General features: G+C 46.3%; 1 protein-coding gene across 11 annotated transcripts in view; it reads right to left on the bottom strand.

Moving 5' to 3' along the window:
• NF1 (neurofibromin 1) overlaps positions 1-27,105 on the bottom strand; it is a 252,402-nt gene that overhangs the window by 12,436 nt on the left and 212,861 nt on the right. For 8 of the 11 annotated variants that reach the window (XM_069089859.1, XM_069089867.1, XM_069089860.1 and 5 more), the window contains 17 exons: positions 26,544-26,684; positions 26,075-26,354; positions 25,448-25,662; positions 25,151-25,212; positions 24,944-25,058; positions 24,220-24,321; positions 22,122-22,268; positions 21,222-21,348; positions 20,234-20,365; positions 18,759-18,894; positions 17,406-17,563; positions 14,806-14,928; positions 14,473-14,600; positions 13,931-14,031; positions 12,341-12,483; positions 11,957-12,003; positions 8,617-8,833 (listed from right to left, as the gene is read on the bottom strand). In XM_069089859.1, coding sequence (XP_068945960.1) covers positions 8,617-8,833; positions 11,957-12,003; positions 12,341-12,483; positions 13,931-14,031; positions 14,473-14,600; positions 14,806-14,928; positions 17,406-17,563; positions 18,759-18,894; positions 20,234-20,365; positions 21,222-21,348; positions 22,122-22,268; positions 24,220-24,321; positions 24,944-25,058; positions 25,151-25,212; positions 25,448-25,662; positions 26,075-26,354; positions 26,544-26,684 — 2,374 coding nt within the window. The remainder of the gene's footprint in view (positions 1-8,616; positions 8,834-11,956; positions 12,004-12,340; positions 12,484-13,930; positions 14,032-14,472; positions 14,601-14,805; positions 14,929-17,405; positions 17,564-18,758; positions 18,895-20,233; positions 20,366-21,221; positions 21,349-22,121; positions 22,269-24,219; positions 24,322-24,943; positions 25,059-25,150; positions 25,213-25,447; positions 25,663-26,074; positions 26,355-26,543; positions 26,685-27,105) is intronic. The other 3 variants (XM_069089862.1, XM_069089866.1, XM_069089863.1) reach the window with 2 other exon arrangements.

Genomic DNA, 27,105 nt, shown 5'->3' with positions numbered 1-27,105 from the left:
CACTCATACACTCTCACATACACATTCTCTCATTCTCACACACACTCTCTCACATACAGTCTTTCTCACACTCATACACAGACATTCTCTTTCACATACACATTCTCTACCACACTCATACACTCTCATATATACACACTCTCACAGTCTCTCTCACACACTTTCTCTCACATACACTTTCATACACACTCTCACACACACATTCTCTCACACACGCTCTCATATACACACACTCACATTCTCTCACACATTCACATTCTTTTACAACACAATCACACACACATTCTCTCTCACCTATTCACACACACACTCACTCTCATACATACAATACACACTCACACACATTCTCTTACACACACTCACACACTTTCTCATACACACAATACACACTCTCACACACACCCTCTCATATACATTCACACTCACATTCTCTCACACACACTCATACACACACTCTCACATACTTTCTTACATACACACATACACACTCTCACACACACCCTCTCATATACACACACTCACATACGCACACACTCTTCTCTGTCTCAGAAAACTCTGTAAGACTACAAATTTCAGAGCAAGTGTTCACCTGCCTTGATAGAAGTGAACGGGTTCTCTACACCTGAAATCATAGGTTTGGTCCCAAAACAAATTCTGCAGACACATGTATACACACATTCTATTCAGGCTAGCCAATACACTTTAACCTAGGCTATGCTTGATAGGCAATACTGTGGAGCAGATACAGAGCTGGCCTTGGAGTCAGAGTGGTCTGGATTCAAATCCTGCCTCTGACCACACTGTCTCTGTCTTAAAATGATTTCTGACTACTTAACCTTGGATAAGTAGCCAACACTCTCAGCACCTGGGGAAACTCTCTGAGGCTATGAAGGCAGCATCCTCCCTGAAGAGGCCCTTCCACCAATTTCACTGCAGATCCAGTCCCAAAAGGGTGGAGTCAATCAATCTGCACCAGTCTCTGCTGCGCTCGCCCACCTCCAGTGAACTCATGAATCACCAGTGAAATGTGAAAGATTCTCTTTGCTTGACTGCCTTTGCAAAGACTGCTGCTGCTGTAGCTGCTGCTGGATGTGCCAATAAGGGGAGGGAGCACTGCCTGGCAAAGCCTTCTCTGGGCGATGCATGGCACAGGGGGCACAGGATTTCTCATCTACCTACCACAAAACAGAGTGGGCCCCCAGAAAGGCCGGATGAGGAGCTGTTCTGCAGTCTCAGCACCTGAGCTTTGGAAAGTGGCCACAGTCCTGGACTGCGGAGAAGCTGGCACCAAAGACCTCACTTGTGCTAAGTTAGCATATGCCTCTTCAGCACAAAGCAAGAGAGCTTTGATGTTGAGCCTGGTCCTAAAGCCTGCTGGAGAGAGGGCCGAGGCTGCAGGAGCCCTGGCAGGCAGAGGAGAGGGCTAGGGGAGAAGGGCAGGGACACGAGGAAGACAACAGAGCAGGAACAACACTGGCCCTGCCCGCTTTCTTCCTCATCTCTCCAAAGCTCCTTCTCCAATACGGTTCTAAATTTAGTCCTGGGTGGGGACTCAGGGACACCTCGTTGGCATTCCCAACCTTGTGTGCTCATCAGACAATTGTGCAGACAACAGAAGGACATGGAGAAATGAGACAGAATCTGGGAGCGTGGAGCTAAAGTCAGGAAATGCTCCAGGCCACACCACCAGGCAGAGGGGACTTGGACAGTAGCTGTGACTCGGTGAAAAGCGGGACTCCTGCCACTTACACCAGTGCTCCACAGGACTCCTGCTGAAACGCTGCCCTGGAAACTGCCTACTGTGAAAATGAGGTAAACTGCTATTACACGAACTGTAAGCAAGATTCTGAGAGATCTGAACAAGCGACTGCAACGTGAATGGATCGGACAACAAAACGCGATCCTGCCACTCATACTCAACCAGCAGCTTTCTATTGCCTCAAGAATCAAACATGAATTCCTCTGTTTAGCCTTAAAACTACACAAAACCTGGCCCCAACCTGCCTTTCCAGTCTCAACAGACATTAATTCACCTCCCTCACTCATTTGATCTAGCCCAAACGGGCCTCTTCCCTGTTCCGTACATACAACACTGTCTCCCTCCTCCATGCCTTTGCACCAGCTGTGCCCTGTGCCTGGAATGCAGTCTCTTTAACCCCCTTCAGAGTCTCTCTCTTTAAGATGCAACAACCTCTATATCTGGGGTGGGGAACCCGCATCCTCAAGACCACATGTGGCCCTCTAGGTCCTCAAGGGCCACCCTTGGACTGAATCCAAACTTGCTAGAACAAATCCCCTTCATAAAAGGGCTAAGTCCTTACTAGGTCCTCCCAAATTACATGATAGTTAGTGATTTACACATTTCTCTTTATTCACATCATATTTCTGTATCTACTTGCTTTTTTCCCCTGTCCAACTGTAAGCTCACTATGAGTAGGACTGGTTTCCTTATTTCCATCTGTGTCCTCAGTGACAGTAGAGTAGTCGTGCTAGGGGCAGTAATGGTGGTCGTAGTGGTAGTAGCTGGGGGGCGGCGGCGAGTGGAGCACTGGCCCTGGAGTCAGGAGAACCTGAGTCCAAATCTGGCCTCAGACACTTAACACTTACTAGTTGTGTGACCTTGGGCAAGTCACTTAACTCCAACTGCCCTCCTTCCCTCCCCCCAAAAGAGAAAAGATTAAGTAGCTGACACTGATCCGCCACACGCCAGGCACCATGCTTGGCTCATTACAATCCCACTTCTTGGTATACAGTAGGTGTTTAATAAATGCTGGTTGAGTGATTTTATTCATTGTGTACATGTTTTCCAGGCTCTGTTTACTTTGCTTTTCATCAATTCACATAAATCTTTCCTTGTTCCTTTGTATTTAACATTTTCATTGTTGTAGCAAATTCCATTAAATTCACTGCACTGTGTTGAGCCATTTCCCAGTTCCTGGTTCTCTATTCTGACTCTAGCTCCCTGACCTCCCCGGGTTTATCCCCACAGTGGAACCTCTGGGGGCAAGGGCACAGACCCAGTCTCTTGGCAGGCCTCGCTTCAACTCGCTCTCCAGAGTGGCTGGAGCAACACCGACCGTCTCCACTTCTGTCATTTCTGCTCCTTTGTTTGGTGTGAGATGAGCCCTGAAGGCTGTTCTGAATTCCATTTCTCTTGTATCAGTGACATCATGCAGCTTTTTCATCCTTAGACTACTCACCACTGGGAAGTGGCCCTACTCATCCGCTTCTGAGCTGTCTCTGTATCTTTGGTTATGAGAACTTAGCAGATATGTGGGTCACAAGGTTTCGCCAGCTGACTGCTTCCCTGCTAGTTGCATAAATCTTGTTCAGTTTTATGTAATTGAAACAATCTATTTCGTCTTTTGTAAAACTCCTTATTTGGTTAAGAGTTGGCTGGGTTCATGCCCGATTTCTCTTCTATTTTTTATATGACCTTAACATTCAGGACACATAACCCCATTAATTCTCGGTGGAATGTGGTGTGAGATGTTGGCTAGAACCCATGTCTGCCAGACTGCTCCTTCCAGTTTTCCCAGCACGTCTTGTCACATAGGGCATTCTTTCCTAGAGTAAGTTTATATTGTAGGCTCTATTGAAAACCCTCTTAGTTAGTTCACTTACTTCTGATTCCTGCTTGTCTACTGTGTTCTCCTGATTTGCTGCTCTATTTTTTAACCAGCAACAAATGACTCGGATGCTTACTCCTCTACGACTAAATGACGTTTGTTTCTTTTTTACCATTTCTCCATTATTTCCCCTGATATTCTCAATCTTTTGTTCTCCCAAAGGAACTTGCTATTTTGTCTAGCTCTGTAAAGTATCCCTTTTGTAGTCTGGTTTTTATACTATTATGCCTGTAAAATGGTATGGGTGACGTTCTTTGATTCTGTATCTCTTAAGAACTTGGGAATTGATTGTGTGATATGGGAGACGCTGGCACAGGACCGCTCAGCATGGTGTGCCCTTGTCAGAGAAGATGCTGTGCTCTATGAGCAAACCAAAACTGAAACAGTTCAAAGGAAATGCAGGATGCACAAATTTAGAGAACTGACTCTAAGTGTTCATATTGGACTATTTATGTGCCCAACCTGTGGTAGAGCATTCTGAGCTCATGTTGGTCTGATCAGCCACAGTTGGACACGCTGTGACTTGATTCTAGCATAGTGATGTCATTTTGGTCCTTCTCAAAATTAAAGGACAACAAGCAACTAAATCTATAAGTTAATTTTGGAAGTGCTACCATTTTGTTGGCACAACCCAGCCATGAGCACTGAGTATCATTAGACCTAGCTAAGTTGTGACTTCCAGATATTTTGTGCCTTTTGTGGTTCTTTCAAATTAGATTGCCATTTTTTCTTTTATTGTCTCATGGATTTTATAACTGACTTTTAAAATGAAGGTTGGAGAATGAATAAGATTAATTGCCCAAAGCCCATGACATGGTTGATATCCAAAAAAGCAATTGTGTATCAATAATCAAAATAGCATATTATGTCTACACTTCCATTAAGACTGTTTAATTTTCATTAGGGTTCTTGGCATATAGAAAAAGATTGCAAAGTCTCTCGACTAGCCTTAAGAACCAAGAAGAGTTAACAAAGGTATAATTTATCAATTTATGAGTATTAATGATATTTTGTTACTTAAAAAGCCCCACAGAAGAGCTGGTAAAAATAAACTGCCACTAGATTGTTGGTGGCACAAAACAAGCCTCCTTGATTGATTTTCTAATTGCTGGGAGACTCCTGGTTTTCTAATGTGCACTACTGAAGGCAAGAAACAGGAAGTTCTACAGAGGACAAGGACGGCTTGCTTTAACATAAGATAAAATACTAGAAAGATCAATGCAGTTGTGATGACGGGCAGTGTCCTGTAATAGGAAGAATCCCTGACTGTGAGTCCAGAAAACTGGGCTGCAGCCTTGGTTCTGCCGCTGCCTAGCAAGGTGGGAAATATGACCTCATGGCTACCAATGACCTCTAAGCAGGGGCACAATGGAACCAGCTTAAACCGGCTTGTTAAGAGTCAATCTTGAAAGCTCAGTGTGAGCAACGATACCTCAGAGAGTGATGGATGCTACAAACCAGGGCAGGATTTCTTGTTTTGTTGATTGCCTAGACTTAAGAAGTGATGGAGACAATGTAAATAATGCAGTGGAAACTTCACGGTGTGTCCAGTTTGCATTTCTTTTTACGGAGCAGGTCACTGAACATCGGCTAGCATACCACTGCTGCCCCTGCGGTCTCTATCACCTGTCAGCCTAGCAGGACATAGGCTGTGATGGGTAGGTGGTCAGAGAAGGCAGGCAGCCACAAGGGGGCCTCTGGCATAGATGGCCTGCATCTGAGAAGGAGGCTCCATGTTAGCACATGTGGGGCAGGCCCCGCTATCCCTATATGGTTATGCACAGAGAAGGAGAAGTTGTTGCAGGAACCACAGATGAAACAAGTTGGTCTGACCTTCTGAAAGCCTTGCTTTAGAGGAGCTTTGTCCTGTCTGCAAGGTCAGCTCGAGGCAGTTTTCAAAATGACAATTTTTTGTAGGATACAAAAAGCCTGCTATTTGCTCTGTTGGGGGGGAGGGGAGATGATGCTGCAGGCTCCCCCTGTGGCCACATGTCTCTGGGGTACAATTCTGTCTCTGACTTGTTACTTTAATTGTAATGTTAGGTCCTGTGTTTTTACCCCAACAAAGGAAAGGGACAAGCATTTACCAAGATGTGGAGAAAATCCACTGCAGACACAAGGCACAGAGCACCTGGGTCAATGCAGGGATAAACAGGAATGATGTCATGATGGCCCAGAGGTCTCTGGTGCAGAGCACAGAAGAGACATTCCAACCCAACGTTTATTGAACCCCCTGATTTTCTCACTAAGCGGCATCACCAACTTTGTACACTTGGGCTTGGAGCCCAAAGAACTTGCATATGTGTTGGGGGCATAACTGTAGCATAAACCTTGAGTTTGGAAGACCAACGATGACCCCTGCTTGGCTCTGAGCACAGCGGGAGCACAGGGTGTGTCTGGGGTTCCCTATTTTAGTGAAGTCACTGACAAATGGGAGCATGGGCAGAGGAGGGTTATAAGGTGATGGGAACAGGGATGAGGAAGAGGACCAGGGTGAGCCACTAGGCCAGCTCTGAGGTATTTGAAAGGCTTGGCCAACAAGGCAGAAGAGGCAGTCATGGGGAGATGCTGGCAGGAGGCAGAGAGAAGGACAAACTTGTTAGTTACTAGAATCGCCTCAAAATGGAATGGACCACCTTGGAGAAAGTTAGCTCCCCATCAAGGCAGGGTGTCAGGGGGTGCATGAGGCCACAAGGATTTCTTCTCATGTATGGATAGGGGGGTCCGTCAATGCTCTGACTGGGAATGAAGCTCATTCCCTCTTGGGGCTCTCTTCTGTGAGACAAGGGGCTCAGAAACAGGCCCTTGAAAATTCCCTTCTGGCTAAAGAGTGTCCTTTTTAAAAAGCTTTCTGAAACAATAGCAACAACTCTGGAAAATTGCATGGATTTTGCCACTGGCCACAATTTCACTTGCTTTGATAAACAAAATGCAATGGTCAGAAGCAGCATGGTGAGAAGGTCCCTGTGGGTCTGTGAGCAGATTCAAGAGGCTGAGGAAGAGACTGGATGTTCTTTGTTCTGGGGGGTGTGGGAGTGTGTGACAAAAACTTAAAGGAAGCCATGTATACTTTATAAGGAAACTCTTGATGAAAAACCATCTCTGCTCTCTCCTCTCAAGCATCAAAGGGTTGTGCCCACATGCACACATGTACACACACACACACACACACACACACACACACACACACACCCTGACACAAGCCGGCACCGGTGGGTACCTCTGGATCTGGACCTGCCTCACCTGCAGGGACTGGCCCAGGGTGACACCACCAGGCCATGCAACGGTCTTCAAGGTGAGCCCCAGTGTGGTCACTGTCATGGCAGCTCTGGAGGAAAGTCCCCTCCTTGGCACACACACATCGGTCCCTTTCTGTGCTGCCAGAGCTGGGAAACTCTCCAACAAAGAAAAGTTTCCTCGAGGGTTAGATGGCGACACCTGTTTCTACATAAGCAGTTTCTGTGATCACGACAAAGCACTTTCTGAGCAGAGGAATCCCTCTCTTTTCCGTGGCTGCTGGGGAATGAACTACAAGACACTCCAAAATACTGAAATTCATTCTCCTCCTTTTAGCAACACCTCCCTGTAACTTGTCTCTGCTTTCAGCACCAAAATTTTTTAAAAAATCGATTCAGAGGAAAGTCGCCTGAGCTTAGCCAAACTCCAGCCCTTCTGAATGAGTCCCTTCTCTCAGAAATGATGATTTAGCCTTGTCAACAGCCTCACTATTAACACCAATCACTACATCGTGCTATAACACGGCCCAGGATCCATCCGCTTACACAAAAAGCACCACACTTCTCTATGGAAGACGCTCCTATCCGTGACACTCCCTGCTATTATTATTTCAGCTTTGGTGTTTCATGAGAAGTCCAGTGGCTTGACAGTATGTCTCAGGAACAGGCCTTGAACCCGGGTCTGGTGGACGCCAAGGCTGTTGCTGTCACTGTCTCTCTTTCCCTCTATCCATGGGGCTTCTCCCACCCCAATTCTGTGGTTTCTTTTTTTTTCTTTTTTGGAGGGGGGAAGGCAGGGCAATTGGGGTTAAACGACTTGCCAAAGGCCCCACGGCTGGTAAGTGTTAAGGGTCTGAGGCCAGATTTGAACTCAGGTCCTCCTGACTCTAGGACCGGTGCTCTACTCACTGTGCCTCCTAGCCGCCCCGCTGTGGTTTCTTAAGGGCCTGAAAAACTCAGCTCTACAGTCAGGAAGCTCCAGGTGTGGAATGGATGTTAAACACTACTTTCCTCAGCAGACTTCTCAACCTAAGTGACCAGAGGATAAGGAGCTGTGTCCTTCACTCTAGTCTTGCAGTCCTGTGCTGACCATGTCACCCTCTGTTAAGGATCCTATGTGAGCCCCTCTGTCAGGCCTTCGAGGCCCTCCCCAGTCTCTTCTGGCTTGCCTTTCCAGCCTCACTGCATACTTAGACCTGCCTGGGCTTCTGCCAAACCAGACCACTGCCCTGTCCTGGAACACATCCTGCGCTCTCTGCCTTTTCCAGCTTGGTCTATGACCTGGCCGATAATGACATATTACCCTCCAGGGCCCCAAAGCACTTTATTTTGCAAATTTTAATGCACTTCAATACTCTGGGTGCCATCCCCTCCTACTACGGAGCATAAGCTCTTATCCAAACTATGTTAATCCCTATAATACTCTGCACACAGTAGGGGTTTAATTCATAAGTCTTTGTTGAACTGAGAAGAGACTTCTTTTTCCCACTCACCGGCATCATAAGGGTTCTAAGGACAGCAGCAGTTGCCAGTGGCTGCTGTATCTCTGCCTGGGACAGCTCATGACCAGACAAACCCATCAGCATCCTGAAAACATGCTCACTTCGAGCTTCACATTTCCTCAGGAGTAAAGGCTGCATTTACAAGCAGCAAACCAGAGTTTAAATCAGCTCTGATGTCTATGCAAGTCTGCCACAAAGTGGAATCAAAGAAGGACCTCAAATGCTTTTGGAGCTGAATACCTGACTTACCTGGGGAATGCTGGGAAGTTGCCAGTGAGGTCATGGAGTTAGAAAGGTTGAGATTAGCAGTAATACTAAGTTGGCTCTGTACTGCGGGAGGGTAGGGAGAGGTGGGGGTCAGGAGGGACTCCTCACTGGCTTCTTCATCGATTCCAGGCAGATATGTGTCAATCAAGGCATCGAGAAACTTGACGATCAGCTCGGCATAGTCTGGGATCTGTGTCTGCTGCAAAGGAAAGAAGGAGTCTGCAGATCCATTCTTGTTTGCAGCATAAAGCCTAACTTAGTTGTTGTTTACAGAGCCGTGGGGTTGGGCCTAGTTTGGGGGCCGATTACATACATATCCCCCTCTTCCCAGGAGGGCAGAAGCTCTGAGGCCTTATCAGAACTCCCTCTCTGTGCCCCCTACAAGTGACCACTCTTCCTTGGTTTCCAGGCCCCCTCCAGGGAGGGGGGATCTCCTACCTCCCGAGGTGGCCTGGGGCACATATGAAGAAGGCTGGAAGCTTTCCTTATGTCAGATCTAAAATTTCCTGCCATGAACGTCTGTTTCTGCACACTGAGGTGCTCACTGCACAGCAGCTCTTCAAACACGTATGTAAGGATGCTCTGAGATTGGGGGCCTCAGCCAGATCTCTGGCCCTCCACCATCTTTAGGGACTGTCCTAACATGGACATGGCAGCCACACACTGACTGGGGCTGGACAACGCCAGTCTGCTGGGCCCTGTTGTCTCCTTTGCCGAGGGCGCCAGCTCCAGGCAGCACAGGGCCCACTGAAGACCCCACATCTATGTGATGAGCCATCTGGTCACCCCTTCCCTCCCCCAGCTTGTATTTGGGAAGGTGGTTCTTTGAAAGTCGAGCCCAAGACTGTTGATATTAATCTCTCCAGCCCAATGCTCTTGGCTGCCAAGACCTTGCAATGTTACTGTTAGCTAGGATGCCAGTGGATAAAAAGGCCACCACCCAATCATGGACAGATATGTGAACCAGCACAGTACCTGGGGTGGGGGAACCTTGTTTTAATTATTTTGATACCTGTGTTTCAATCTAAATGGTTATTCTGTGTATTTAATTCTGAGAAAGGGGTGCAGCCTAGACCCCAGGCTCCAGAACACAAGAGGGGCTAAAGGTTTTCCAAGTTCTGTAGGGACCATGGCCTCAGTGAGGCTCACCACGCGTCGGAGACGTGAGGTTGAAGATTGTAGCACCCTTGTGAAGACTCTTGGGCTGATTTAAACCCAGGTCTGGCTGACTCCTAATCTAGGGTTTTCCCTGCTCCCCTCACTCTTTGAGAACAGAGACCCTTGCTAGTCCCTCTCCCATTCTCCAGGAGCTGACCCAGATACTGTCAGAGGTTCAGCAACCACACCTACTAACGCAGGCCTAAGCTCTACTTAGACCTCAGGATCTAATGCATCTGGGAGGTGGGAACTTGTTTTTAAAAAACACTCTGATTTCCACCTAGTTGATTTCCTTTGTAATTCCATGTTATTTGATGTGCACGTCACAACACTGTTCTGAAAAGGGTCCATCGAGAGGCTTTGCCAGGCTGCTGCCCACAGAGCCCAAGGACAGGAAACAGGCCAAGGGCCCCCACAGCAGGCTGCCTGGGCCCAGGGACATGATGGCACTACCAGGGCTGGCACGAGAGTGGCCTTCCCCAGTGCTCTTCCCAGTGCATCCCCGGCAGTCATTTTTGGCATGGAAGACAAAAACAGAACAAAGAGCTGGCAAGTCGGCACCCCTTGTTCTTAGTGCCCCATCCACCCTGAGCGGTGCTCCTCTGCCTCTTCTCCCTATAAAAACCACCAAGTGGCCCACTCTAGAGGCCTCTAGAGACACCAGATGGACCTTTCTTGAGCTGAAAGCTGCCTGTTCCACATTTGCTCCCTTCTGAACAAACAAGCAGATATGCCTGTGGCCTGTGGTTCCTTGGCTGAAGGAGCAGGAAGGGCGAGTCCTCACTCTCCTCACAGATCAGAGCCAATGACAAATAACCAACCAGCTGCCCTCACTCCTTCACCCATTTCAGGGCTCCAAATGGATGCCATGTGTCCAATGAGAACCTGCATGGCCTTCTGAAAGCTACACTTCCAGGATGGCGCTCCTTGGGCACTGCGCCTTTGTCATGGATCTCTAGCAGATACTACTCAACAAGCCCACAGATGACCCTTGGGAAGGAATCTGTCACCATGGGTGAGCTGGGCTCAGGGCAGGAGGTCGTGGTGGCCTTAAGCCCCACCCCTGACACACACCAGCCATGGGACTGACCTCTCAGGGCCCCATCCCTGGGACTCTCAGTTAGAGATCAGCTACTAAGCTACAGAAGGAAAATGTCTCTACACTGGCAGCTCCCCACACCTGACTAAGGTCAGGATTTTTTTTTAATTCCCAAGTTAAAAATATAACTCTTTACAAATGGGGAAGAATTCATTCAGTCAATTAACACTTGTTTAGTCACCACCAACCACATCATGAACATGTAGCCAGCCATGTTGTGAGGTGAGGGGCTAACCTTCAATACTTTCGACAACGTATAAGCCTTCAATGTCTGTTCCCTCCCTTCAGTAGAATGTCTTCAAGAGGTACCAGAGGTCCACAGCTTGACCACCCTTCAGCCAACCTGGCACCAAGCCTCCAAATCTGGCACAGATCGCTGGTGCATGGCCATCACTGGGTCCCACTGAGGCCCTCTTCTGAGGGATTACCTGGGTGACCCAAGGGCTATGTCAGGCTAGGCCAGGACAGAGCACTTTTTCGGCAGGGAGATGAAAGAAAAAGTCCTGCCTTCAAACATCATTTATAGTCTAGCTGACTGAGAGCTAGAACAGATGGCAAAGAATAGTTTTTAATACATAAATGTATTTTTAATACTTAAAAATTAAAAAAAATTTTAATGCAATACATCAAGTGGAAACTAACATATTTGTACTGAGAGGATCCCCAGGAGGGACCTTAAATAGGATTTAAAAAATAATGAGATAAGCACATAACTTAGTCTGCTTTCTCCTGACTCTCAAATACTCAAGGCAGGCAAACTCAATTATTGAAGACATAAGAAAAGCCTGCAACGGCCCCAGGTAGAGGTTTATATAAAGCAGGTTTCCCTTGCTTTACACCACAGACACTTTCCCAAAAGATGGAGACTAGCTGGCATGTTAGGAAGAACACAGTATATGAAGGAACCCAGCAGTGAAGGGCTTTCTGAAGCCTCTCTTGAATATTAAGAGAGGGTTCACCCTTTCAGAACTGTTTGCCTAACAGCGAATTTTCTAAAATCAGGGCACATCTCTAATTTGCAAAACATTTTGTGTTGACATTAACAACAAAACACAGGATTCTTACCTTTGAAAATGGTCCTGCAAACCTCCACAGACCATTAAAACCAAAACCTACAACAGAACAAAGGCTGTTAACTTGTACCAAGCATTTCTTTTCTGTCTTAGAAAAATCAAACAGGATGAAAGGTACGTGGTATATGTCTTAGCTACATATTTAAAAACATTTCTTCAGCTGAGACAATGAAGCTTTCTGAAACGTATTGCCAACATAAAAGCACACTTGTATTTGAAATAATGAAAGTTATTACTTGATTTCGGAGGTTATATTAAAAAACCTCAGGAAGCAAGACTAAAGCAATGAGTCTTGTCCCAGCTGGCCGGGGTGGCACCAGCTCCTGAGTGCTACCCCCTCTGCCACCCCCATCCCCAGCCACCTGGGGAGACTCACTTTGGAGGTACGCTGTCTGGTACTGGGGTGGGGCCTCTTCATGATAGACCACACTCTGCACGATCCCATGGACTGGATTTAATAAATTTGGGTCTTGGCATAGTGACAGCAGGGTGTTTATCTTTGAGTCCAACAAATTATGTCTAAAAAAGAGTCCAGAGACTACTTAAAAAGAAGATTAAACAAAAAAACAAACAAACAACAAAATGCTAGAAAAATAATACATCCCTACCTGTTTTGTCTTTAAAAGAAAAATGGGGAAATACATGAAAATTTGATATTGTCAAATCTGCAACATTGGTATACTTATCATTCTACTTTCCCCCCTAATGCTGAGACCACCTGACTGCCAGCCCATCCTGGATGAGAGGGAAGTCCCCCGACTCTACTGCTTCTGCCAGGTTTCCCCACATTCCCTGCCTCTCTGCCCTCCAGGCCACCAGTCACTATCATGGGAGGGAAGCTAAGGTCTCTTGGGCCTGGGTGCTCACCACTGCAGTGTGCTTAGGACTTCAGGCCTTTCCTGGAGAACAGAGACTGTCAAAGCTTTCACAGTTCATATCCCGAGTATCTGTACAGTGCTTGGCACGTAGTAAACACTGAATAAATCACATCTACTCACTCAATTGCACCTAATTTTAAATCTCAGCAGAGCTGCCACTTAACTTGACTGAGCTGTCTCCTTCCTATCTTAGCCGATATGTGACTGAAGAATGGAAACAAAAAACCAAAAATGTTTAATGCTAGCCTAAGTAAACACAATCAGGAAAAAGAAAACCTGTTGGCAAAAGATAAAGAAACCCATAAAATATAAATTACTGGGTTACCAACCTGTTGCTCTCCTCAATTAATATGTGAGAAATTACTATATAAACAGCTAATATCATAAAAAAGAAATAAACCTTGTAGAATGAATGCTCTCTAAGGAGAGTACTCAGAACTGTGGGTTATTCCCCTGGAACTTCTCCATTTAAATAACACCTGGAGAGATCATCCCGGAGGGCCTGAAACTCACAAGAAACATCTGGGGGGAATGAAATGGGGGACTCCTTGTAAGAAAAGAACTGGGTAAACAACATGGTGACAGCAGTCCGTAAATGTCTGAGAGTGTACTGTTAGGGGACCGACAAGGACCCTCTTGTGATTAAAGTAAAGTCAGAAAAGTGACTGAAATCAAAGGTAAATGGTGGTGAGAGGTGCAGAGTCACACTTCTCTGTGGAGCTGGGAACAAAGGCTCTGTACAAATTCGATGTCATCTCCACATTCCCCCAGTCCACTCCTTTCCTAACAGGACTACAAAAGGAGGGGTGGTGGTGGTGGTAACAGTGATAGTAGGAGTAGAAGGAGGGGCCATAGTAACAGTGGCGGTGGTAGCAGTATGGGTGGTGATGGCAGTGCTGGCAGCAGAGGTGGGTGGTAATAAGTGATGGTGGCAGCAGCAGCAGTTTTAATAGAAGTAGTAGTAAGAGTCATGGTAATGCTGGTGAAGTGATGGTAGCAGTAGTAGTAGTAATTTACTCAAAACTTAATGTAGCATTTAACTTCAGGAAAATGGCACAGGTTAATTAAAAGCATATTCACATACTTACACAACTGGAAAAACCTTTGGGAAGACAACACTGGCCTCTGCTAAATACTCATAGAGAATGCGCTGGTCAAATTCATCTGCAGTGTACTTAACCAGAGTAGCCTGTCAGGACAAGAAGAGCAAAAGAATCCAGCATTTACAATGTATTTCTACACTGTAGAACAGATCAGCCTGAAGCAGCTGGATCTAAAAAGTTCTAGTATCTAGACACTTCCTTCAGAAGTAGAGTGCGCCTAAGAAATGGAGTATGTCTCCTAGTCAGCTTAAAACATAAAGACATAAGCTTAAAACATAAAAACATCCCCCCAAACCATCATTCGTTAGAGTCTACATCACATGATAGGCCATTTAAAGTCATCTCAGGAACTAGGAAATACTCTCATGTCTGGCATGGTAGGAAGTGGGAGACTCCTTTCCCTCACTTTTAAAATGAATTTTACTCATCTCTTTCATTTCTGCAAGTGCTAACCTCCCCCCATGTGTGCACCTCTCTCCACATCAGGTCAAATGCAAAGTGGAGGGAGCAGGGCAGGGTGTCCTTACCAGGACAGTAAGAAGAAGTGCCTGGGTTTTGGGATCTGTGAGCACTTCCTCGTCCAGGAGAACATTGGATTCGGACACGGACACTTTTCGTAGTGGTGGGTGTGGCTGCGGTGAGATCCTCTGGGTTTCTGCAAGACAACGGCTGTTAGAACAGTGGCCGCAGTGTTCCCAGTTATGGACCACTGCTCCCCAAAGGTAATTCTAATGAATATGAGAGTGAAGCCTGTGAAGCCTCTCTCTCTGAGGCTCAGTGTGGCCTTTTGAAGGAGGGCAGAGGCTCAGCCATAGAGGGGAGCGCCTAACAGAGCCAGAGGAGGGTCGTCTGCTTCTCACCCATCTCGTAGTCATTCTCTGCTACTCTCCGCATCTTGGGGGGCGTGGTGACTCCAGACTCCATTTCTTGCCTCTTAGGAGCTTTAGCATCAGATATCAAATGATCGAAACTTTTCCTCGTCCCTATAAAGCACACCACACCATACAAGGGTTACAGACAGAGGGGGCAAAGGCATCAGCACTGAGAACTCCAAACAAAGTCCAGGATAGAAGAGATCCTACAGAAGTCTTTGCTGCCTGTTCTGCTCAGAGAGCAGGGTGAGTGTGGCTTGCCCACGGCCCCCTGGAGATTCTGAATTCCTGGGCATGTGGCTACACTGGACCAGGCTAGAATCATCAGATATCTCCCCAAGCTAGAGGCCACAGATGTTTTTTTTTTTCCCAACAAGGGAATGTCAGGGCACTGGGAGGGAGAGGAAGGAGTGAGCCTCAGCCCAGTCAAAGAAGTTGTATAATCACAAGGAAACACACCTGGAAACATGATTTTGACACTAATTAGAGATTATGAGGGACAGCTGGGTTCTGGCAACTCAAGTCTGATTTAGTCTTTCCACCACCAAGTTCTGTCATCAAGCCACTGACCGTCTCCAGGCATCAGTTTCCTGGTTGGCCTAGATCATGTCCACAGTTCCTTCCAGTTCATGCATCTTATGAAACTTATGAACCAAAGACCCTCGCTTAGGGGCACTAACGGGAAAACTAGAACGTCATTTCTTTAAAGATGGACACTTTCTGTCTGCCTCATACTTGGTTTGAAGCTTTACCAACTAAAGAATCACTTAGAGCCCTGACCTCTCTCACTTGGGCCCTCACTGAAGCCCATTCTCTCACTCAGAATCAAAATGAGTAACTGATTAACTTAATTACATAAATTAAGTAACTGAACAATTAATGAAAATAATAAAAATTAAGTAACTGAACAATGCCACGATCCATTTTGGTTCTTAGCAGAAGACAGTGTGGGGCACGGAGAAGGGCCAGGGCCAGACAACCAGAACTGGGCTTGGGTCATGGATCTGCTTCTTTCTCTGTGTCCGGGGACAGGTGATTTCATTGGATCTTCATTTCCCATGTGTAACCGTCTACCCCACCAGGTGGTTGTGAGGACCGAAGGAAATAATGCACACAAACACTGTAACCACACAACCCAACAGAGATGGGAGCCACAGTCATTGTGTTACTGAGGGCACCCTTAACTTCTGGGCATGGCTTAAAGGAAACCTAAAACCCAGAGGCCTCTTACACAGCCTGCTTATAGAAAGTCACAGTTCACATCAGGGGATTTTTATTTACCTACTATTTCCAGGTATCTGACAAAGCTCACGTACCATACACTCTGTATGCAGAATGACACTAATTTTCTCCTACACTTTCATTTAACCTTCCTTGATAAGTACTTGAGAGTTATAAAACCGGAGTAACCAGAAACTCTAAAGTTTAATCCAACAAAGAGGAGGTGATCGAGTCATTTGAAACAAACACAATCTAACAGAAACATGGTGCCTGTTCTGGCCAACAGCCACTGGTGTCTGGCTCCTCACTGTGACTCTAGATCCGTCACATTTTATAGGAATGGTTCGAGACCCCAAGTCAGTCTGTTTTACTGCTAGATCTCTTTGTGACCATCTATTCTGTTCATATGGCATACCTAAGTTTGAAGATGTGTTTATATCATTCATTAGTGAATTACAAAGACCTAGTGAGCTATGACAGGTGTTGGTTAGCATCAAGACCTTTCAGTCAAAAAGCCATTATGTGTCCATCTGGGGTCCTGGGCTTTTTTTCTGCAGTGACCTAGGATAATGTCCGTATGGAAGGTGAGCTCTCACTGACAGACCTTCTGTTACTGAAAATTAAAACGATAGTTTCTACCCTCACTTACTCTTTAAACTGACACATTAGTTTAAATTTAACTTTTAAAATGTAACTATATCCCTCACATGGGCTGAAAGCTTCGACTCTCAAAGGTCCAACTTTAGGAAGAGAAGGAAAAAAGAGGCAACAGTGAACTATTTGTTACTTGCATCAAAATGAAAGATTCTGATCTTGGGCTGAAGATTTTGGAGGCGTAGTCCTGGGGCTCTGGAAGCCGCCTCCTGAGCCCAGAAGAGGCCTCCATTGGGAGATCCATACTTAAGGTAACTGACCTTCAAACGGGGCAGAAAGGAGAGACCTAAGGCAGCCTAAAGACCCTCAGCTCACAGCTAGGCCTCACTAGTCATCCTCATGGAGAGGCCCACACCAAGCTTCCAAACAACCTTCTTAAATCACAACAGCCAGAAACTAGTCCATTAGTACCTCTGCCAACTTCCTCTTGCAAACTCTAAAAGAATCGGTCATCAGGCTTAAACACTTATTAAAAACACCTTGGACATCTGCCTAGCATTTCATTTTACAGAGTTCCACCGACCCCCTTCCTCTACCACAGCCTGGGATGGAAGGCAAGCCAATGAGGAAACTCAGGCTGAGAAATCAAAGGATTTGTTCAAGGTCGTTTAACTAGCAGCTTGTAGAGACAGCATTTGAACCCAGATGGCTAAGTGCAAATATATTTCTACAATAAGTGTTAATAACATGGTCAACTAAACATAGAAACTGACCAAGCAGCTTCTTCGTGTTGGCCTGGGAAGGCTGCCCCATGTCCAGGCTCATGGATTTTCTGGTTCGTGGGCTGGTTTGGCCCACAGGAGGGTAGCTGGCTGCAAGATGTCTCTCAGAACCCTTTGGAGAGGACCAGGGCTGCGTTTCCTTTAGTGTCCTGAAAGATGTAAACCCCAAAACAAATCAATTTGTCTCACACACAACCATTTTCCCCCCCAAGTGGCAGTTCAAGTTACTGGTCACTGCTATCACTACAAGGGTAAAGCCATCCAAATCTCTTTATTGCAATACTTCTAACAAGAGTAATAAAAGTCATCTTGTCAGGACAATTTAGTTTAAAAAGATCAGCTCTTGCACCTTTGCATTGACAATTCAGTCACGATTTACCAACATAACATATATGGGCAGAATTTCTTGGCATTGTTTGAAATCGGATTTAAATGAACACTCCATTAGGAAAATCCTAAATTACAAATTGCTTCATTCAAACACAAGGAATCCAAAAGAAATCGGTCCTGGGTTAACAACCACTACTTACTCAAACTTGGATAATTGTTTCTTAAACATCTCTTATGAAAAAGATGGTTGAAAGAATAAAAAGTTTTGCCTGAAGGTCTGCCTGATTTGCTCCCAGAACAAAAGGAGCAATTATCAAAGACTAAGTGAAAAACAAATTAGATCTTCACTGTCTTAGTGGAAAGTGATTGAATGTTTTGCATTTAAAAGGGGAAAAGTCCAATCCTCCCAACTCTATAATTAATTAGGAGAGTTTTTTAAAAAGCACACCAAGAGAATCACTTTAACTGCTGGGCATGAAAGGGTAAAGTCAACACCTGCTCTATGGGGAGAAACTGTACTCCCTGCTAACATACAGAGAGGGCATGGGATTTGGTTCTCAAAATTTTGTGACCTAGGGTATAGAAAACTGCCTGACAGGAGCATTTTCTACACAAAAACAATCAATCCATGTTCACCTGAACACAGAGGTCTCTCCATCAATTCTGGGCAGCTTCTGCCTTGAGGGTGGGTGGTCCTTAGTAATATCACAGGACAGTTCCCCATGGCTCCCCCTGGGCTACGGGACCAGCTACTGCCCAGCTTTTGGGCCCAAACTAAGCCAAACAATTTTAGCTATTTAATGTTTAAGTGACTTTATCAGCCCAATCAAAACCAAAGCATGGTAGCAAATTTTCTGTGTGAAGCCTCATCATACAAAATGCTTTCCAAAACCAAATGTCAATTTCTTTCAGCTCACTCCCTTTTTTCCCTTATAAACTGCCCATTCATTGGCTCCCTGCATCAGCATGGCCAGCAGAAGAGTGGCTGTCACTGGTAAGGTTCATTCCACTTACCTAAGGCTGGGGTCACTGTGATACATGGGATATATGTCCATAGGCACGTTTTCCATTGTGATATCTGTTAGCAGGAGTGACTTCCTATGTTTTAAGCTACAGCGACTTCGGACCTCCTCAGACACGGTAAGTAAAGCTAGAAGAAAAGTCACAGGACAATTGTAAATATGCCAGCTACAAAGTAAGGCAGGGGGCAGGAAGCCAAGGAAGGGCCACAGTGCGTGGGCAAAGACCCCCTGGAGCATACAGAGGATCAAGAAGACACAGTCTTGCTCCTCAGCTGGACTTACATCAGAAGGCCTGCAATGGGCCCCCAACGGTGCTAGTCTCTGTGTGCAGCCTGCTGCTCAACACCTTCATCTGGCCTCCTTATCACTATCTCAAGCCTGACGTGTCCAAAACTAAAGTCAGCCTATCTCCCCTGAAACGTGCCCTCCATTTGGAGAGGGCAGTCAACTGCAAGTACAACCAGCTGCCCATGGACTGTCTTGTCCATCCTAAGTCCTTAAGAACGTAGCTGGGGGGACGGCCAGGTAGCACAGTTAGACCACTGGCCCCAGAGTCGGGATGACCTGGGATGGAATCCAGGCTCAGACACTTAGCACCCACCCAGAAACACCTGGCCATATAACTTTGAGCAAGTTACTTAACCCCAAATCGCTTAGAGGCAGCCAGGTGGTGCAGTAAGAGCACCAGCCCCAGAGTCGGGATGACCTGGGATCAAATCTGGGCTCTGATACTTAGCACCCACCCAGAAATAACTGGCCATGTAACCTTGAGCAAGTTACTTAAGCCCCAATTGCTTAAAAAAAAAAGAATGCAGCTGGGGGCACCTAGGTGGCACAGTGAATAGAGCACTGGCCCTGGAGTCAGGAGGACCTGAGTTCAAATCTGACCTCAGACACGTTAACACTTACTAGTCATGTAATCTTGGGCAAGTCACTTAAGCCCAAGTGCCCTTCCTCCCCCTGCAAAAAAAAAGTAAAAAAAAAAAATAAAAGAATGCAGCTAGAACACACCCTCTTCTTCATCTGCACGGCCAGTACCCTGACTCAGGTCTTCATCATTTATGTATATTCAGTGCTTAGTCATTAAATAACTTTTTGTTGAATTAGATTAACCTAACCTAGCTAGTAAAGCATGACAAGATTATTTACTGAGGAAAAGTCCCTTATTAAGAATGAGAGGAGTGCTCCAGAGACAGCACAATGGGATTGAGATGATGCCTATTTAGATCTAATGTGTTGGCAATGGGGAACAGCTCTTGGTGCCTGGGCTTGGGAAGCAGCCCCAAATTTTGCAGCTGTTTGGAAGGGGGGTTGCTATCCCTTTAGGAACCAGCACTTAGGGAAAAGAGAAGAACTTTCTGGGTACAATATCCAAACCAATATACCTGGTCTAGTGCCCTCATTCATTTCAGCTTAAGGACATAGGGATCTTTACTATGGACTGACTTGCAAAGATGGGTGTTTTACCTGCTAAGTAAGCCACACTCTGGGTGTTCACCTCAAACTTGTCACAATTCCTATGTTTATTAACCAGCGCTAGCAGCGTGTGTAAAATCCTCACAGTTCTTGCCACAGTAACAGGTGAAGGGTGCCGAAATCCTAAACAAAGATACAAAGAATTATAAATGGATTCATTCACTAGTATTGATGGAGTCACTGAACACAAAAGAAGCAGAACACAATCTCTGGGAGCTTAAAATCAACACACACACACACACACTCTTAAATGAAACATACTGGGATATTTACATAATGAAGTGTTTGCTTCTTCCAAAGTTCTGAAACATTTCTATGTCTTTTCATTGTCTTAAACATGTCTAAGAAATTGATTAGCATTAATCATTTAAGAGTTTACAGGAAGTTAGCTCACCCTCTCCTCTGTTCCCTGAACTTGGAGTGCCCCCCCCCATACTCAGCTGTATGTCACTGAGCATTCTTGTGTGTGTGCTCTGTCTTACAGGGAAAACTTCTATAATATTTTTGGAAAGAAACCCATATTTCCATTTATTAGGCAAGAAAATACACACCCTGGTGCATACGAAACTGAAGAGTGCCTGGGCCCAGAGTCACACTGCAAGTTAACAATGTGGGCAGCCCAGCTCTCCCCAGCCCTGGTCCAACCTGAGGCTGCTGGGCCCCTGCACACTCCCTCCTGCCTCTGTCATCCTCCAAGACCTTGTTCAAAGCCATCCCCACTACATGGCCCAACACTGCATGATGTTGACCAACACGGTGTGTAGCTATTGCCAGAAAGGGGGGCTGCATGGCTCGCTTGAAGGCTGGCATGCAGGGGAGCTGGGGCCAGGGCCAGGTGCCCAGACAGGCGAGTTCCCCCACACAACCTGACGCGACATTACTTCCTTAGCACTTGTCTAGGACAGCGTATGTAAACATGACACACGTCAAGGTTCCCAGCCAGGGTTCTCCTAAGCCCATGCTCAGGCCACAGACTTACCTTTCAGAAGGTGCCCAACAAGGGCAAAGTTAAAGCTGGAGTTAAAGTTGAGGCCCACAAAATGGTCCATCTGCTTGCAGTGCCACTCCAGAGGCTGCCGGATCTCCATGAACACCTCTTCTGGGCTCTGGGGATGAAAAGAGAAGACGGGATGGGAGAGAGCTGCCCTCTTGCTTACAGGAGCTGCACGAGCTCAGTACCATGCCATGCCTCTTTCCCCCACAGCCCACTTATTCCAGGAAACGCTTTCCCCATCCGTTCTGCCCCTTCCTTCATTCTAATAACCTTGATCACAGGTGATAACCTCATGAATAACACTACTGAGACACGGGCATCACAAAAGGAAGCCCTGAGCCTTTGGTCACATGTAGACTCAAGGCCACAGGCTCCCCACCCCTGCCCAAGTCTTAAAATACAATGAGCCAGAATGAGAGCTAGCATTCATCTAGCATTTTAATGATAGCAAAGTAACGCTGGGAGGTGGGGGCTGTTATTGTCTCTATTTCACAGTTGAGGAAATTGAGGTAGGCAGAGGTGAAATAGCTTGGCCAGGGTCACAGAGCTAGTGAGTGTCTGAGGTACCCCAGGCCCAGCTCTACCCACTACACCACCCAGCCGCCACCAGTCAGTTTCCTTCATCTCCAGAGACACTGGAAATGCCCCAAAGGCTCTTACAACATCTTCACCAGATCCCTCCCATCCTCCCCTAACTGACTTTCATGAAGTACACCGTGGAAGATAACGAGTTAGCTCTACCTATCATTCGTACTGCTACAGGTGCTGCTCTGTGGTGGGTTAAACAGGCTCTGAAAGGCTAGCGGAAGGCTGGAGCCCGGCCCCCACGTCCATCCCACGGCACCACTTTCCCCGAGAGGCCAGAGGCGCCCCCAGGACAGTTACCTGGTCATTAAAGATGTGCAGGAGACTGTCTAAGGTGTGCAGGTTCTGCTCCAGGAGGGCGGTGCCCGCCGAGTACAGGTCCACTTCGTCCAGCTGCAGCACAGCGACAGCGACCCAGAAGAGAGCTCGGTGCAGAGGGGACTCCTGCTGGGGTGTGCCATCACACACAAGGGACGCCCAGGTTAACAGAGCCCCCTGCTGGGCATGGCCACCCCTCAGCTTCTCTCCTTGTCCCTTGGATGAAGGCCAGCCCCACTCTAGATCTGAGAGGCCCCTTGGGCCTGGCTATCCTCCCCGGTCTCACCAGCACCAACAGTCTCCTGCTCCCCATACTGACCACCAAACCCAACTGCCGCTGCCTTTGTCATGGTTTTCACTTTCAACTCTTCCTCCGGTTTCTGCTGCCCATGTCCAGACTCTCCTAACTTCATGCCTGGATCACTGCCCAAGCTGCCCAGCTCAGGCCCCTCCAACTCCAGTCTCATCCACAGAGGGATTTAAGAAAGTTTTGGCACAGCTGGGGACAAGGGTCAGTGTGACAGCACACTGAGACAGTGCTCCAGGGCTCCCAAACCTCTCAGGTTGTCCTGATGCTCCCACTCTGGCAAGGTTACAGAAGCACCACCTTCTACCGCAATGCAACACCTTCCCTCCCAACGGCTTGGCCTGCCTCCTCTAAGCACGTTAGATTTACTTTGCATTTATTCTATAGACTTGGGGGAAGACGCAGTCTCCCCCAGTGGAATGTAAACATGAGCAGGGATTGTTTCACTTTCTGAATGCATATTCCGAGAGCCTATGGCTGAGGGAATAAATAGTACTGGTCCCATTTTGTATGTGAGGTAATGATTACATGCAATGTAGCCCCAGAAATTGGCAAAGTGATTCCCCTATGGTCAGCCAGCTATTGGCTGAGTGGCAGTGCCAGGACTGAACCTGGACCTGGTGCAGTGGACAGGGAATTCTGAAGTCTGGGACTGAGGCCTGGCTCTTCTCTTGGGAGGTCCCTTCCAGTTTCCTGGACTACAAGATGAGGGAGCCTAGATAACTGCTCAGGATCTTTCTAGCTCTAAATTCTAGGATCCCAAAGCTCAGCCATACGGTCCTCAGAGACACTGTGCAGATACTCCTACCAGCCCAAGGCCCTGCCTGAGTCTCCCTTCTCTGACCAGCTCTTCACATTTCACACTTCGCTGGCATATGGCCACATCAAAGCTCATCTACACTGATGATATAGGGCAGACTTCAGGAGTATCTTGTTTTTCTACCCAGCCTTCTTCTTCAAGGCATGACTCCCTCCTACAGAGCCAGCTACCCTACTCTGCCCAGCAATCACTCATTGTCTAACCACCAGACTTCCAAGCACTCATACCCAAGCACGGGGGACCTGTTAGCTAGGGTTAGTCTGCCCCCCCGCCCCATTCTGTGACTGGGCACAAAAACCTTCCTGATGCTCAGGGGGCCCAAAGGAACTGAATGGTCCTCAAAAGGTGAACTTGAACTTGTCTATTTGTCTTAGCTACCCCATGAACAGAGGCATTGTGGGAAAAGCACTCAGTGAAATATGGGGTAAACAATCATGAGAGGAAGTAAACAGAAGGCTGGAAATGAGTCAGGAAACTAGCCAGCTGTCTGACTCTAGGGGACTCAGCCTCCCTGGGCCTTAATGCCTTCATCTGTAAAATGGGGAGAGTAATGCTTATACTACTGACTTCACAGGTTTGTTAAATAAGAAAAGCATAATATCAAGCTGAGTTATCATTTAATAAAACTGAATAAATTACAAATAACAAATACAATAGAGTTACTGTTGAAATGTAATATTTTGCTTCTATCAAGTAGCTAGATTCTATAAGGACAAAAATGTGATTGAGATAATTTGCGTTTTTAATGGCAAACTCAGTCTCATTTTTGGAATTATTCAAAAGAAAATATATCTATGATCCTAAGTCTAATATCCAGAATAAGGAAGTGGAAAAAGGAAATAGAAACAGTTGCAATGATTAGGCTGATGAGCTTGAAAGTATCTAGAACATCATGTTCTACTGATTTTCATTAAAAATGTATTTATTTTTCCTTGCATGTAGGGAATCATTACCTTATTAAGAAGTGGTTGTAATTTGGTTAGTGCTATTACGGTGGCTTCAATCAGAACTTGACTGTTATAATTATCAGGTCCTTTTAGGCAGCTCTCAAGGCCCTGTTTTGGGAAAACAAGAGTTTTATTTTCATTAAAATCAAACACTAATTTCAAAACTGCATTTAACTATAGCTCAGAATCAATTCAAAGAGGGAGGAAATAATTTATTAAGAATGAGGATTGGGAAAAGAAAGAATGAGATCTGTTTTCAGTGAAAGACTGGAACAGCAGGGCCATAAGTTATCTCAGGAACTTTGGTATAGTGTCATTTTAGGCTGCTACATTTCCTGGTATTTCCTGGCACTCATATATTTCAGAACAGCCTCAGTCTCTCTCTCTCTAGTGCCCACGCAGGTAAAGCTCGGATCACATGCCAGTAGCTCAAAGCTGAGGAGCTTTGGGGAGCCTTATGTTGGCAAACTTTTCACTTCTACCTTAGCAAAAACAACAGCCCACCCTCACCCCCACATCAGCTTTTGTATTTTGGGGACATCATCCTCTTCTCAAAAAATATCTTGTACATAGTCTTGTCTTCTTTCCATGAAATAAAATGAAGAAAACAATCAAAGCACCTTTCAAAAGAACAAATGGGACAGAACTACAGTAAATATCCTCTAGAAAAAAGGGAGGACCCTGCTAAGAATCTCTGACCCACAAGCATCAGAAACAAAAGAAAAAATACCTTGCTAAGAATGCGGATGATCTGCTTGATCTGCCCGTGGGACACTCTTTTGCTGATACAGCCAAACACAACCAAGGCTCTTGGCTGCAGGGATGGATTATACTGGAATGCAAACCTGCAACAAACCAAAAGGAACCATCTCACAGACCTCCTCCACAGCAGCTGCATTAGGGCAAGGGCCATGGGGAATCGGGGACCCCTCCATACCTCTGGGCTAGCTCTGTCCACTGGTCCAGCCACTTGCATGCGGGAATATCTCTCATACAAGCCTGAAAGAAAATACTCTTGAATATATCCATGTACATGAAGATGCAGATACAAATATTTAGAAAACGTGCTATCAAATCACACATTTCACCAAGAGGTCTAAAAATAGAAACACCTCAGGGAGATTCGATTGGCTGACCAAACAGCAGGAAGCAGTAATGACCTGTCCTGTGCAGGACAGTATGTGCAGATCTCTTATTGAATGGATCTTGTTCCCCTTTGTCCCATCAATCCTACCTCCATGATCTCCAAGAGAGCTTCTGTGACTGTCTCCAGGGATGCCAGGGCAAAGGTCTCCCTCTCATAGGAGCCAGGGGAGAAGGACCTGTCCCGGTAACTGGACCGGAAGGCTATCACAGCAGCCGATTTGACTTTGCTGATGCCAAACAGCAAATAAAACTTAGGTAGTGAGAACTCAGTCAGACTCAGTCGTAAAACTTGCTTGGTCTCTTCTGTGAAATTAAAAAAAGAATACAGACGCTGCCCTCAAGAGGTAATGAAGCCAACAAGGCCCTCTCTGAATCCCTCCATCTCTTGGTTCCCTTTGCACTCAGAACCAGGCCAGACGTCAAAGGGACAGGCCCACCCGACTTAAACGGCACTGTCCTTTGCTCCAGTGACATACAGGTTCACACGGCTTTGGATTCAGTGGCTATCTACAAAGCTCCCAGCTGCCCATTTATGTCCCTGCTATAGATCTGTCCCAGAGCTCCACCTCAAGGGTGGACATGGATGCCCGAGAATGCATGGGGAATCCCTCTTTCTCCTTTGCCAGTTCCCCAGCCTTATCTAAGCCCCATGCCAAAGCAACACGGCAGCAGAGAAGGCACGGGGGGCGGGGCCAGGGAGGCATCACTCACTCACCACTGAAATGAAGCTGTGAACAGGTGCACAGAGAGTGGATGATGTTGATGACCAGTCCGTGTGTGGAAGCACGAAGGGACAAGGGACCTGTGGCCACCAACAAAGTCACCACGTGGAAGAGGTAGGGAAGATGAGCCGCCACATCCAGAGAGTTATTGAAGGACAGCATGAGCATGTAGCGGGCTAAAATGGCGATATCGTCCCACATGAGGTGCTGTTCTAAGGTAGGAGTTGGAGAGAGGCAGGTCTTGTCAATTATTTTGCACATTCTTCCAATCACCTGGAAAGAAGCAAGGCTTTGTGGGGTTTTTGTTGTTGTTGTTAGAGTGACACACGAGGTACAAATATTAGCATAAAACAATTCAATTTAACCGTAAAATGACTAGCTTGCTGTTCTAGATTTTTTTAGAACTAAACTAACACAGGATACTAGAGTCCAGAACATGAGGCCTAGGGATGAAGAGCCCACCTTGCTCGATACTAGTTTCACGTTCCCAGAAGCCAGCGCCACGGCCGTATCGGCCATCACTTCAGCCTTGATGGATCCCAGACCACCTGTAGCACTGGTTTTGATGAAGCTGTCCAGCACTACATCAAGCAGATCTGTAATCTAAAGGAGAAGACCGTAAGACAAAAATAACAACAAAACAAAGACAAAAACAACAAACGTCCTCTGTCTAACCACAGTTCTGTATACAGCACTGGAATTTTTCCTTTGAAATTTTAAGAGATTAGTTAAATGAACAAGGCTGCCTTCTTTGGTCTTAGCAGCCTTCCCAGCATTAGCCTGTAATAAAAAGGGCTCAGCAAAAACAGTTGGCCATGAATTGCTCTATAAGGAATGGCAAATTTGTTCATCTGATTCATTTACGGATCGTGAGTCAGGGATCTTACTTAATATTCCCTGAACCCTTGTTTCTTTTCCCTAGGTAATTTTTTATTCTGGTGGACCTGACCTACTCTAGAAAAGTTAAGTAGGTTTGCTATAAAGATCTGACCCTGTAACAGATCCAAATCTCAGGCAGGGAGGA

This window comes from Petaurus breviceps, unplaced genomic scaffold, assembly GCF_028583685.1.
Source record: "Petaurus breviceps papuanus isolate PSGF00001 unplaced genomic scaffold, PetGlider_PUasm1.0 186, whole genome shotgun sequence".
NCBI lineage: Eukaryota > Metazoa > Chordata > Mammalia > Diprotodontia > Petauridae > Petaurus > Petaurus breviceps.
This window is presented reverse-complemented; position numbering and strand designations above follow the sequence as displayed.